The sequence below is a fragment of the Caloenas nicobarica genome, chromosome 1 (assembly GCF_036013445.1).
Source record: "Caloenas nicobarica isolate bCalNic1 chromosome 1, bCalNic1.hap1, whole genome shotgun sequence".
Taxonomy (NCBI): Eukaryota; Metazoa; Chordata; class Aves; order Columbiformes; family Columbidae; genus Caloenas; species Caloenas nicobarica.
The window spans coordinates 65,064,793-65,078,876 of record NC_088245.1 but is presented as its reverse complement, the minus strand read 5'-3'; the positions used below and the strand labels follow the sequence as shown (position 1 = coordinate 65,078,876).

Genomic DNA, 14,084 nt, shown 5'->3' with positions numbered 1-14,084 from the left:
GGAACAAACATTTCTCTCACATTGAAATTAAAGCAAGCAGAACTAACTGCTGGAATAGCTTGAGGCAAGACCTTCATCTTTTTTCCTATCATTAGGCATGCAAATTAATCCTGAACTGTGTTTCCGTTTTGAAGATGACAGATTTGATTACTCACACAAAATTTCGTATGTCAAAATAATTGCTCAATGCAAAGATAGCTGGCGAAATAACATGCAATGAATCCTGGTTCAGCATTTTTATTTCCAAAAGAGTACTTGAATCACACACTTTCAGTGTTTGTATTTTGACTTTGCTGAGAAAAATAGCCATGCACTCTTTGCCAAATAAATCTGCAAGTATCAAGTATGCATCCAGTCTGTCTAAAAGGAAAGATTTTGTCTAGATGAGACCAAAATCCGAATACATTTTCAAGCAGGGCATTTCTTGATTTGCCACGGAAAAGCAGAACCGTGCCAAATGAAAAGCAAGCATTACTTCAGTTGTAAGTATGTTTTGGTCTGGTTTAGCCTTTCAGCGGAATGAAGAAAAAAAAAAGAGATTATTCATTTCAAAATAAGATTATGAGCTGTTTGAAGTCTACTTTGGCAGGGAGTACAAAAAGGGAGAAGAATTTGGCCCAGTTCCCTCAAAATGTATCTTTGTAGAAAGAGGAATTGCCAACAGAGCTGGAGTCTAATCTCAGCGGCACAAAAATATATATTAAAAATGGAGCTGATTTTTGCATGCATTGCTAGTGGAATGGTTATGTGTTTGTTCACAGCAGACCATCCCCAAAGACATTTTTCTGAACTTGTAATGAGCTCAACTGCTGGGAGAGAAAGATGAATGTGAGATTTCTTTTTTTCAGATTAAAAAAATCTGTTGGACCTTGCTGAAAGACAGAACATGCAATATCAAGTTTCTGTGGTAGAACAGAATGACAGCAGGAGATTGTCCATGTTTGGTTGTGGGGTTTTTAAAATTTTTTTAAAGCTACCAATGTGCATCGTGTCTGAGTTTTAGCAAGCTTGGTCAGTGTCAACATTTAGGCTTACTTAAACGTGGCTTTCTGCTCATGCAAATCTCTTGAAGTTTGATCTATTAATTAAATAGTCTTTATCAATACTGTTGCTAAAGTGTCAGTCCTGTTTGCAGCATTTTTTAAGATAATCGTAGGTATCACAATTTCCTTGCACTGGATAAGTCATGCAGAAAAAGGACCCAGGAAGCTTCACATCACACTTCTGAAATTTGGCATCAAAATTCTGAATTAAAGCTCAAGCAATCCAGCATCAGAACAGCATTTAGTAATGTTCTTTTTACTGTCCATTTTTTAAACATGATTTCAGACTCACCTTTACCCTTTCCAGTTCCACCCTCCTGTGGTGTTTTTTGTTCTGTGTAGGAAGTACAAGTATATTTTTGAGAGGATCTTAAAGTAAAAAGAAAAACTTACACAGCATTAAAAATACAGCAATATTCTATGTTCTGCTAGTATTGAAAAAAAGCAAAATTAAAGAATTATTGATATACGTGTCTAATATATAGATGTAATTCCATAAAGCATTTTACAGCACTGTGCATAACAATGCATTTTCTATATTTTGAACAAGCCATGTGAGATTGATGTTCCAGTACTCAGTGGAAGAAAAATACTGGGTTCTTTAGAAGTAGCAGTTGTTAGTCTCTTGTTCTTGGGCTTATTTCCAAAAGCTGTTGAAATGAGTTACATATCATTGTTAATTTGAAGGGAATTGGTTCAGACATGAGATATTGCCAAATATTAATGGTATCCATAGCTCCATTACCATAATCAGTTAATCCGTAAAACAAAGTACACCACAGAGAGAGTGTATTGAGGATGTTCTTAATTCTTTATCATCATCATCATCATCATCTTTATCATCATTATCTTTTCTAACCTATTTGGTTTTAGTTTTCTTGATCTTGATCTTGAGTTGCCAGCTTGTCCTCTACTTCAAGGAGGTGAACGTGAATTACCTTTGTTCTCATATGTATGAGAAAACTTGAACTATATTTTCAACAAAATAACAATGGTTACACTTTCTCTATTTCAGGATTTGGTAGGATTCCTATTCTCTTTGTTTCCCTGTCATTCAATTTGCATACAAAGCCATTCAGAGACTTGTCAAATCATGTGAATTGTGCTGTCTTGAAAGTGCAAACACTCAATATTGTGTTGCCTATGAATAAATACTTTCCGTGGCCAACTTACCTGTCAACTGCCTGATACAACATGGGTTTGTATGAAGGTCAGTGGAACAATATTGTCAAGATGGAGCTAAGATAACTTTTGTGCCATGGAGAAAACATCTGCAAGAGCCAGTTGATATTATGATTATCCTAATTTCTTGTTCACTTGTGTATAGTCCTGGTAACTATGAAGATAAAACTTGAAATCTGGATGACAAGTCCAGATTCTGGAAGTGTGACAGGCTCCCAGATGCTTCTGTCTGGATTCCTCAAATTTCCGAGCTTTAGTTGTCAGGTTGTCCATCTTGGCCAGATGGTCAAATTCGTTCCTTTTTAGTGGAAATTTTGCTACAGTACCACTTTCTTTTCCCTCTAGAAACTTAGAGAATTCACTATTCTTGGCAGGTGGTAGTGTGTCTAACTCCCATTTGAAAATCTCATCAGGGCTATGTATACCAACCTGACAGCTTGACTTTGAGATCTAGAAGGAACTCTTACAGTGACTTCCCAAAAATTTCCCATTGCATTTCAAGATGCTGATTATATCCAATAAACTATTTATATGTTATAGCTTTTGGATTCTTGAACAACCAACTTCCTTCTTTGTGTGATAGCACTTGGTAATCCAAGAAGGCAGCATCTTCTTTCAGGCAGAAGGAAGCTAGGAGAAGTGATGGGCACTTCTAGCTTAGAAATATCCCAATTTGATCTGTGCTTGACCATATAGGCCTACTGATACCCTACTTGTTTTACAGAAGAAGTAGAAGTATGGGGAAAAGGAAGTGGCTTATAGGAGTGATTTAGTATTTAATCCTGTGTATTTAAACAGAAACAAAGATGTTATTTATTTGAAAACTTTGATAGATGGTTTTGGTATAATGCTTCAAGTATGCTCTTGCTTTCTGTCTACAAAAAGCAGTTTCAGTTCTACCTAAAATTTAAAATTGATGAAGAACATGAATTCAAGTACAAAGTATATCAGACGAGAATCTCAGTGTGAATATTTTGAAATTAATTACTTAAATATCAACTGTGCAGACCTTAGCATCAAGCATCAAGCATCAAGCATCAAGAATGAAATATCAATTAACTTTCCTTATAAATACGTGCAATATGAAATTGTTCATTCTAACATGAAAATAATTTATGAGATATTTAAATGTGAAACTCATTGTGCCAAATGATGCTGCTACCTTCAGACTTTGTCATTTTTTGATGAAAGACTGTATCATTTAAACAAAAATGTCTTAAAACAGTTCGGTATTGCTGTTTAGCTAGCTACACAGAGAATAAAACTCACCAAATGGTGAAACCAGACATGCGTAATGTATATATGTATTAACCAGCATATGAGAATATAACTCAAGTTACTCAACACAAATCAAACTGACAAGGCAAAGGCTTACCTAACTTTCCAGCTCCCACTAAAGAAAATGAAGCAACTTTCCACAGAGCTTCAGCATTACCTGAAGCCCTAGTCCTTATGAATGTGTTTCACCTCACCTAACTCTGGCTTCCTGGAAGTTATTCACCCAGTCCAGTCTAGACAACTAGACACCTCAGGGCAATTGCCAATACATAGTCATCTAGTCACATTTTACATAGATTATCCAGGAAATGCCCTTTGAATGAGCATGTATGACCCAGGATCTGCTCCACTGATTAGAGGTAAAGCACTGTTGAACAAAGACAAGATACCTAATCTTCAGATTAGGTCAAATTAATCCCATGCCTGATTCTATCTACTTTATTCACAGTGTTCCTTCAAGGAGAAAAGAAAGGGAATATTTTGATAATTAGATGTCATTCAGCATCAAAGAAGGCAGCACTATTTAGCCACAGAATTTAAGCAGTCATCCCTTTCCTCTATCCTGAAGGACGTTTGCAGCATTACACAAACATTCTCTTGCAAACAAAAATTGAGATTGAAAAATCAACATTCAGGCAAAGTGAAGTGAGAATGTCTTATTTGGTCAGGCCTTCTTACTTTTCTTATTGTCCCCTCACTTTCAAAGAGGCAATGGATGCAAATCATATTATGACTATGCAGTATCTAGATCACGCAAATATTGTTAGTGTTACAGCACAAATTAGTGTTTTTTACACTAACCTGGAGGTGGTGGTGCAGTTTCAGTTTCAGTCTCTGAAAAATGAGAAAAGAAGAGAGCTATTGAGCTTCAAGAAAAACAAATATTTTTGACATATTTGGTATGTGTTTATTGAATTTAGTGATAGTTTGGGTTCATTTAATATTTTAATGGTGTTCTCAGATTTTGTTTGCTTTCACACATGCAACACATGGCATCTTCAGAGTGACGTCGTCAGAGGCCTAAATCACAGAATCACAGAATCACAGAATGTTAGGGATTGGAAGGGACCTCGAAAGATCATCTAGTCCAATCCCCCTGCCAGGGCAGGAACACCTAGGTGAGGTTACACAGGAAGGCGTCCAGGCGGGTTTTGAATGTCTCCAGAGAAGGAGAATCCACAACCTCCCTGGGCAGCCTGTTCCAGTGTTCCGTCACCCTCACTGAGAAGAAGTTTCTTCTCACATTTAAGTGGAACCTCTTGTGTTCCAGCTTGAACCCATTACCCCTTGTCTTACTGTTGGTTGTCACCAAGAAGAGCCTGGCTCCATCCTCGTGACACCCACCCTTTATATATTTATAAACATTGATGAGGTCACCCCTCAGTCTCCTCTTCTCCAAGCTAAAGAGACCCAGCTCCCTCAGCCTTTCCTCGTAAGGGAGATGCTCCACTCCCTTAATCATCTTCGTTGCCCTGCGCTGGACTCTCTCCAGCAGTTCCCTGTCCTTCTTGAACTGAAGGGCCCAGAACTGGACATAATATTCCAGATGAGGTCTCACCAGGGCAGAGTAGAGGGGAAGGAGAACCTCTCTCGACCTACTAACCACCCCCCTTCTAATACACCCCAGGATGCCATTGGCCTTCTTGGCCACAAGGGCACAGTGCTGGCTCATGGTCATCCTGCTGCCCACCAGGACCCCCAGGTCCCTTTCCCCCACACTGCTCTCTAATAGGTCATTCCCCAACCTATACTGGAACCTGGGATTGTTCCTGCCCAGATGTAACCATAAAGCATAAAGCATAAAGCTTATGCTCTGTGCAGTCAGGGTACTGAACTCATTCTGTCTGGACAGATATAATACTCACAGAGTCATAGAATCATTTAGATTAGAAAAAACCCTTAAGATCATTGAGTCCCACTGTAAATCTAACACTGCCAGGTTCACCACTAAACCATGTCCCTAAGCGCTGCATCTACACAGCTTTTAAACACCTCCAGGGATGGTGACTCCACTTCTTCCCTGGGCAGCCTGTTCCAATGCCTGACAACACTTTCAGTGAAGAAATTTTTCCTAATATGCAATCTAAACCTCCTCTTGAGCCTATGTTTAAATGTATAATTTACCACACCAATATGCTTCCATCAGATTATATCGTATGTTTACACAAACTTTCCATCAACTGGAATAATATCTGACATGACTGTAATAACGAAGTGTAATGAATCCATTAACTGAGAGGATCATGCACAGAGAATCCAGAGACCCTTATCTCATTTTCACCACACTATTGCATCTAGATTTCAGTGTTCATTGCAAGCAGGAAGTAAAAAAATCAGCTTAGCTATTCTGCCTGAGACCTACAGTACATTTATTTTTTTCTTTTCTTCAGTCATGGTTTTTAACTTAAATCTCATCCGTTTCAGATGTGTGAGACAGAAACTAAGCTTTGTATTTTGTTTAAATGTTACCCTTTTGGCATGACATGTGCTTCAATCTAAAAACATAAGAACAACTTGATAGAATTTATTTTTGAAACATTAAAGGAAACTTATTTTCAACACGTAAAAGCCTTAGGACTCTAGAGTGGCTGAAAATAGTAATATTTATTGGAGATAGTGCATTGACTTGTAGGTCAACTACTTGCAACAAGCAAAGACTTAAAAGGTCAAAATCCTTAACTATAATAGTAGATGGCCTTTACTGACTTTTGTCATGTTATGAGTATCAACCTTTGGGACCCCACCTCAGGTCATATTCAGGAAAAAAAGTTTCAATTTCTGTCACACAGAAATTCTGGTAAGGCTATTCCTTTGCACTCAGATCTAAATATAAATAAAACATACTTCTCATTCTTAATAAATCCATTTAATATTTAAAAGAGAGGAATAATTTTTGTATAAATACACTTTTAAGCTGAGTGTATGAATTTGATATGGTTTAGGTACTTCCAGCTACATATGTGAATGCTATAACAAATCCTTGTGCAGAGTCCAAAGAGAATCCCTCACTACAGGGAAAAAGCTCAGTGCTGTACATTCTGGTCACAGCAGTTAACATATGGAATAAAAGGGAGAATGTATATTAAAGGCCAACAGACACAGAGTCTGATAATAATAAAGTGGCTTTACTTAAGTTCATAGCAATTTGGGGTTTTTTTGATTCAGATGAAATGGTTATGAGCCTGTTGAGGGACTTGCCTTGAGTTCGTGTTTTATTTTGAAAGGTATTTTGTGGCTTCATCACAAAGTAGTGTTGGTTAGAAATCACACATCTTTCCAGTCCTGTCTTACTTAGCAGTAGGCACAGATGTAGCCAAAATCTACAGCACAGATCAGACCTGAAACACTATTATTGTGGTCCAAACTTCATCTCATACATGCAGACATACAAGGAGATATTCAAAACCTGAGCGATGTCATGGGCAACCTACTCTAGTTGACCCTGTTCCTAGGAGGGAGGATGGACTAGACAATTTCCAGAGGTCCTTTCCAGCTTCAGCTATTCTGCAATTCTATGATGGATGATGACTGAAGCCAGATGAAGAAGTCAGTGGTTTCTTTCCTAAACCATAGTTCAAGGCAGTTTGGGCTATTGCTAGGAAAACTGAGGCAAGAACTGAGCTCAGGGAAGAGACCTGCAGTATGGTGTGGGAGGAAAAAAGGAAGGGGGAGAGCTCCAGGCACTGGGGGTGGCAAAAAGATGGGAGATACTTCAATATAATCTTTTGGCCATGTGCGAACACTTTCATGGTCATGCTTGGCTTATAGTTCCATTCCTGAGGACAGCCAGGAAAAAAACCATTTATAGCACTGAGTAGTTTCCACCTCCCCAAAGAATGATAGCCCTCTCTGGCTGACCTCTGCAACAGGCTTGTCAGCCAGGAAAGGGCTCTATGAACTCAACCAGCAGCTTACGGTTGTGCTCCGTCCCTAGGAGGCATGTTTGCTGGAGTCCCCAGATGCCATTCCCCACAGCCCCGTTGCCTATTATGGTGCTCTGTCGAAGCATTGTCAGGGGGGCCAGCAGTGGAGAACATGTTGCCTCCAGTATGCATTCCTCAGCCCCTTGGGAGAAGACATGTTCTTCTCTGGGTTGTAATGATGCCTCTTGAGCTACAGGGGAAAGAGGCTGTTGAAGGTCCGGTTACTGCTGGATTGACACCATAATGTCAACTGGGCCTTCTACTAAGCAACTAAAGTTAATTTCTGTCTCACAGTTTCTAAGACAAAAGGTAACCACCTCTTCAGTTCTTTATTTAAGAAGCCAAGAATGTTGCATTTCAGGGGGTTGTGTGGTGCTAAACACAGATCTTGTGTTATTCATTGTCTGTGAAACTTGTAAAGTAGCTGGCTATATATAATTCTGCAGTAAAAGAAGAAATTAACAGTCCTGTCTACATGGCTACTCAGAATGGATAGTATATTAAGAAGTGTAGTTAGCAAGTAAAGTAAAAGCACAACTGTCGCTTAGATAACATCTCCAGAAATGCTTTCATGCTTCAGCCATGTCATGAGATGCATTCAGGATCCAGTTTGATATAGGATATGAGCACTTAGAGCCAAGACATATTTATTTGTGATTTATGATTATACATGCACACATACACTCTTGAAAATCAGCAGGAGATGCAACTTGACCCATTACCAATAATTTTCCATCACTGTTCCACATTTGCTATGTTCAAATTTTCAGATAAAATAAGACTTAAAATCTCTTGCTATGTGTCTAGATAACTAAGCTTTAAAAAGTTCCATGAGATTACCTATGTGCTAAAGTTACGGAAATGCTTAACAATAGTATTAAGTTGGGACTATCATTATTTAAAATTTCAATTCCATTTTAGGTCTGGCTGCACTGACATCTGACCTGCAATAACTACAAGAAGCTTTGGCAGGGAACTGGTAGGGTGCTTATGTGTGGTGGCCAGTTTTCAAGGGCTCTAAATTCCCACTTCCACTGGCTTCTGTGACAGCAACAAGCATATAAATTCCCTGACATCATATATATTACTTTTCATATTGGAGTATAAACATAATGAGGCATGCTGACAGTTCTAAAACAGTCTCCAGGTCCTACTCTACTACTCTGCTTAGAGCAAAGTATTCTGGAGACCTGCAGTTCAGACCATTCGAGAGCTACAGGTTATCGGCAAACCTACTGGGAAAGAGGTCTGGCTGGATAACCCTTTTCATCTTGTGACTCTGTACTCATGACCAGGTTTGTTTGGGGTAGGCTTAGGAATTCTCAATGATATTGGAAATGTATATATATATATTTTTTTTTTCCCCTTAGGTGAAGAAAATAACTGCACAAACTCTAAAGATAGCATTTCACCATCACTAGGCTGGAACATTCACAGCAAGGAGGAGGAAAGTCTCCTGCACTAATTTCTCCCTGCAGTTAGATATAAATTTGTTATAAGCCAACAAAAACTCTGGTCTGTACAGCCAAGGGATTCAGGGTCTCGCTCAGTCTGACCAGAGGGCTTACTCCCATTTACCTGAAAGGGAAACCAGGACTGTAGCTGCATCATCATGGATACAGGTATGGTATTTATCTGTGTAACAGCAGCATATTAAAATGACTTTCATATGTCAAAGAGCATAAGGATGGTCACTTAATGCTTTTTGTCACAAAGTCCTGTCAACTTGTGTCAAATTTTAGTAGGCGGATTAAGCTTGCGGACATAGCCTCAAGGGATCAGACAAATATAACTATTACGTAGGCATTCCTAAAGTGCTGACTCTGCTAGTCAGACGAAAATAGACAAAATGCCAGTTTGGGGAGAGAGCATGGCTCACTCCAGCCCTTGTGCAGTTGTTGTGTGTAAGGTGTCCCCTGTGCATGGCCCCTGTAAGACACAAGAACTGCCGTTGTGGCACATGGCTTTCTCCTGGCGTAGGTGCTCCACTGAAACAGGTGGGCAGGGAAGGACCAAGGATGTGGAACAGCTGCTTAGCAGACCTCGTGTCCAGATTGTCAGCAGAGAAAAGCAGTTAAGCTGCTTCTTTTCAGTATTACTTACATTCCCTGCAAAAAAAAAAGTGCTCTGAATAAATGTCTCAAAACTGTTTGACCATTTTTTTATGGGTCACTTCACCCAGGGCAGTACAGAGTCACAGTGGCACCAGTGATGAGATTAAAAGCCATGTCCTCATCTTTTGGAAGACAGGAACTTGCTCATCAACCTATAGAGATTACCAGTGCACGATAAGCATTTCAAACAGTACTGCTAGCAAACCCCAGATTAAATGAGCTGGGAAACAGAGGGCTTGATTCAAAGTCCCTTGTAGTCAAAAAGGAGGTCAAGTGGACTTAAATTGAAGTAAATACTGTTCTTATGAGTAAAGAGCGGAGTACCCAGCAGTCTGCAAAAGCTGAACACCGTTCTGCAGACAGGGTTGCCTGCTGCCTCATGAGTCTCGGTTCTCCACAGAGAAATAATCTGATTTGTATGCAATTTCCACAGACAGTCCCCAATGTGAGTGAAAGCAGGAAACTATAATACCAGCTGAAATAACAACAACAACAATAATAATCATAATTTTTTTTTATTATTAGCCATGGACATTTTCTATGTTACTTTTAAAATAAACCTACAGAAACTATTCTAAGCAAGATTCAATCCTAGGTCCCGAGAGCAAAATTCCTTCTAAAGGGCTGAAGTGAATAAGCAGTGGTTCTTTGGTGGCTGCCTAGATGACTGTTATTGTGGCCAACAGTATAATGGAGCCAGACTGATCAATTTATTAATGTATTTCTATTTTCTGTTTCCTCTGGTAATGATGGCGTAGATAGATAGATGGTGTAGATAGAGCCTGTTTTGGCTCGCTGTGTCTGTTTCTGTCTGGACATGAAAACAGCAAACTTAGGTTAAATACACTCTTTTATGGCAACAAAGTGAACAAATCGGCATGTTCATTGAAGTTGAAATTGTTTTTATATTTCAACAATTAAAAGTGTCATAATCCAGTGATGCATCAACAGGTAGAGACGGGAGAAGAAATGAACTTAACAAAGAGTTTGCTTAAAAATTTGGTTTTGTATATGATTAAAAATCAAAACCATTCCTAATGAATTTCAACTTGTAGGAAAAAAAAACACCAAAAAAAGAAGGGCAATAATTAGCCCCAACATATAATCTCACCTACAATGCATATGCTTCAGGAATAATCTAAATACTTCCAGTTGTAGAGGTTTTTATGGGCCACAGGATCGAATCAAACCATTGTATGATAATTGCAGAATGTCCCCTGACTAAGGACTGAAAAACTGAATGAACAGTTGGAACAAAATCCTAGTAATAGTGAATTCTGTGGAATGGATTAGACACCAAAGAAATAGTTATAGATCTACTTGAGGAGCTGCAGTTTAATTTGTGACTCCAGATTTTCATTGCCATCCATAATCATAGAAGTGCATAAAGCAACCATTGCTTATTGTGTTTTCCTTGCAGTTCCCATTTTTCTAAAATGACGCTATTAAATCATATAAAAGATTCAACATCTTTCTGATTTCTTATGAGAATTATGCTTCCACATAGGAATTAATCTCTAAAATACTGTAAGCATGACCTTGAATAAAAGTAATTTCTTTAATAAAATGTATGTATAGATATCTATATTTTCCTAAGTTTCTGCAAGTAGACTGTCCAGTAAAGAACTATGTCATCCATACATTAGCCCCCCATCCCCCATTTAATTTATGGTAGGTAGGAGGCAGCCATCAGCAGTCAACACCCTCATCAAATGGTACAAGATTTTCTTGGCAGTCCTGGAGTTGTGTATGTATAATACTGTAACTGGGAACTAGAAGGCTGCCAAGCGTTGACAGTATTTAAAATAGATAAATGAAGCTAAAGTTGGTGGCTTTAGTCTAGTTATCAAGTTCCCATGCATTCTCAAACACATTTTTAGCCTACTTAGACCACAAGGCACCGACGTGGAGTAATGAAATCCTATTTGTATTTCCATCGTATCTTCTTTTTTAGCAAAGAAATGAATTCATAAAAGTTAGTTCCTGAGCATTTGCAAGTCGAAGAGAAAAGAGTATTCATGCTTGTATCTCACAGATCACAGACTAGCGGTAGACTACAATTTGAGGGCCACACTTAGTTGAAATTTTTTGACTTTTTTTTTCCATTGAGCTTTTCATACTTGCATTTTTCTACATAATTTCATAATTTAAAAAAATCTATTCGGCAAAAACTTGTAGGCAAAGCTTTGCTGGTTACATCATCTATATGGCAAAAGGATTTGCTGAAATATGTTACAATGTTCACTAAAGTGTCTTGTGCTGATAAGGTAGTTCAGTTTGCCATCATAACTATACTTTTACAAGAAGGCTTTGTCAGCACAGCTGTACCTGCAAAGTCACTGAAAAATTCTCCAGGCCTGAGTCTGTTTGTGGCTATAGCGGTTTGCCTTTTATTCCATGTCATGACATGCTAGGTTTTATTTTCATGTTTGGAAAGGAAAACATTTTGTTTTGAACTCCCTCTGCAAAACCTGTTGTAAAGTGAGGTGTAAGCAATCCTAAATGTCACTGAAGAAGTTCTTAGTAGGCATTTTTCCCATGATATTTGAACAGTGAAAACTGTCAGCTTATTCCCACTAATGGTAAGTTTATGATAGGTCTTAAATTTTTCTGTGTTATGACTCCGTTTCAGTTTATGTAATACCAATTTAATGTAAGTCTAAACTGATTCCTTACTCCTGAAATTCTATGTTCCTCACCTACCTACTCTCAACAACCTGAACTGTTCTTTAATGTTGCTTGAGATAATGAACTATATGTTTCTGCCTCCAGTTAAACAGGGGAAGGAGAAAACTGTCTGTATAAATAATGCCCGCCAGACAGGTGGTTATGTCTAAAGAACAGAAGCGATGTTCCTATTTGTACTTCATAAAACCTACAATAAGCCAGTCCTGAAATACAGGATCTGCACTTCTCCACCTCATAGATTTACTGCTCCCTTTTTATACTTTAAAGGCCCAGCTCTATGAAGCCTCAGCCGTCAGCACAGATTTCTGTCTTCTGCGGTATGAAAAAGGGGGATCTGCAGTATTACTCCCACTTCGCTACAGTTCAGCCATGACTATTTGCTCTGCCTTTTTAATAGCACGTATTAAAAAGGTCTCACTAAGGTCTGTGAACAGGTCACAGTATCTGTCTAAACCTGATGGCCCCTATGGCATTTGGGGATGACCCGTAAGTGGCGCTGCCGGCTTGTGGTGTTGGCCGTGTCCCCCCTGTGCTGCCTGGGTTCCCAGCCTCAGCTGTGACTGGGACTTGCAGAGCAGGTCTGATTCTTGTCTTCAGGAGAAAAATTAGTGATCTGGCTCACAGGTCAAAATTCAGTGACCTCTATTTTAGTATTTGCAGGGACAAAAGATGCACAGCCATTGAGAGCCGATGTTCAGGAGGCAGTCTTTTCTGTGTAAACACAAAATGTACATGGCACTGTTTTGATTTCTTTAAATTCATTAAATATTGCAACACATTTTTAATGTGTTAAATTGCCTGTGCAATAATAAGATTTTTGGCAGCAGGTGCTAATAAAGCTTTCAACATGACTCCTCGTACAGCCGAGCAAAATTTTGTTTAATAAAACCCAACTCTAATTAATCTTTGTTACATATTTACTGAAATCAATTAATTTATTCCTCAGAAATGTTCGATCTTGTGTAAAAAATTATGATGATAGGTAAACTTGTTCTCAGTTTCCTATCTTTCCTTGCAATAGTTTGTTAATAATTTTTCTCTGGAAACAAATATTTTCATTTAGTGGATGATCTTCTCTAAGGAAAAATGAAAGCAAAAGACACCATAATATGACACCAGAGATAGCAGTATACTAACTTCCTTTCTGAAAGCTGCAAAACGTAATAAAGTGGAACAAGTTATTGTATTAAAAACTTTATAAAACAAAGAACTGCTGCTCAGGAATGACAGTAATTTATTCCTCAAATTTAACAACATGTTTTCAAAGGCAGTTGTACTTCTAATTATAGGACAGAAGTCAGCAATAAAGTTGAAAGAGCGGTTATTTGAAGACGTAAGTACTTAAAAAGTGAAAAACTTCCTTTCAGATTGTCCAGATAATGTCCAAACCAGCTCAGGAAGTATTTTCCTTGTTTTGCTGAGGTATCCTGGAATTTTTCACCTGAATCAAGGAAATCAATTGCAATATTGTTTTATGGAAATCACATCATGGACCCAATGCTCCACATTACTGGAGTGAGTTCTGCAAAGTACTATGTCTCCTGTTCTTCAGTGCATTCAGGTTAGTCTTGAGAGCCATGTGCGGGAAATCATTCACTTAGAGAGCTTGACTTTTAGGCCAAAATGAGGGCATCAGCATAAAGCTGTGGTGATGTGAATTCATGCAATCTAACTTATGTCAGGAAATTATAAAGAAGAATTTGTTCTCATAGGTTTCATTTAAATCTAATTTCAGAATAAAACATTTCAACAATTTAAAATTAAAATCTGATGGTGTTTCCATTCCACAGTTTTAGAAATGTCAACTTTTATTTGAAGGTCAGGGCAAAACTGAACATGCATTTGTTGGGATTTCC

At 38.3% G+C, this 14,084-nt stretch overlaps 1 protein-coding gene across 12 annotated transcripts in view; it reads right to left on the bottom strand.

The window, feature by feature from the left end:
- Positions 1 to 14,084, bottom strand: part of MYBPC1 (myosin binding protein C1) — a 76,091-nt gene that overhangs the window by 51,100 nt on the left and 10,907 nt on the right. For all 12 annotated transcript variants that reach the window (XM_065658232.1, XM_065658233.1, XM_065658235.1 and 9 more), the window contains exons 2-3: positions 4,305 to 4,337; positions 1,336 to 1,377 (exon numbers count right to left, since the gene is read on the bottom strand). In XM_065658232.1, the coding sequence (XP_065514304.1) occupies positions 1,336 to 1,377; positions 4,305 to 4,337 (75 nt within the window). The remainder of the gene's footprint in view (positions 1 to 1,335; positions 1,378 to 4,304; positions 4,338 to 14,084) is intronic.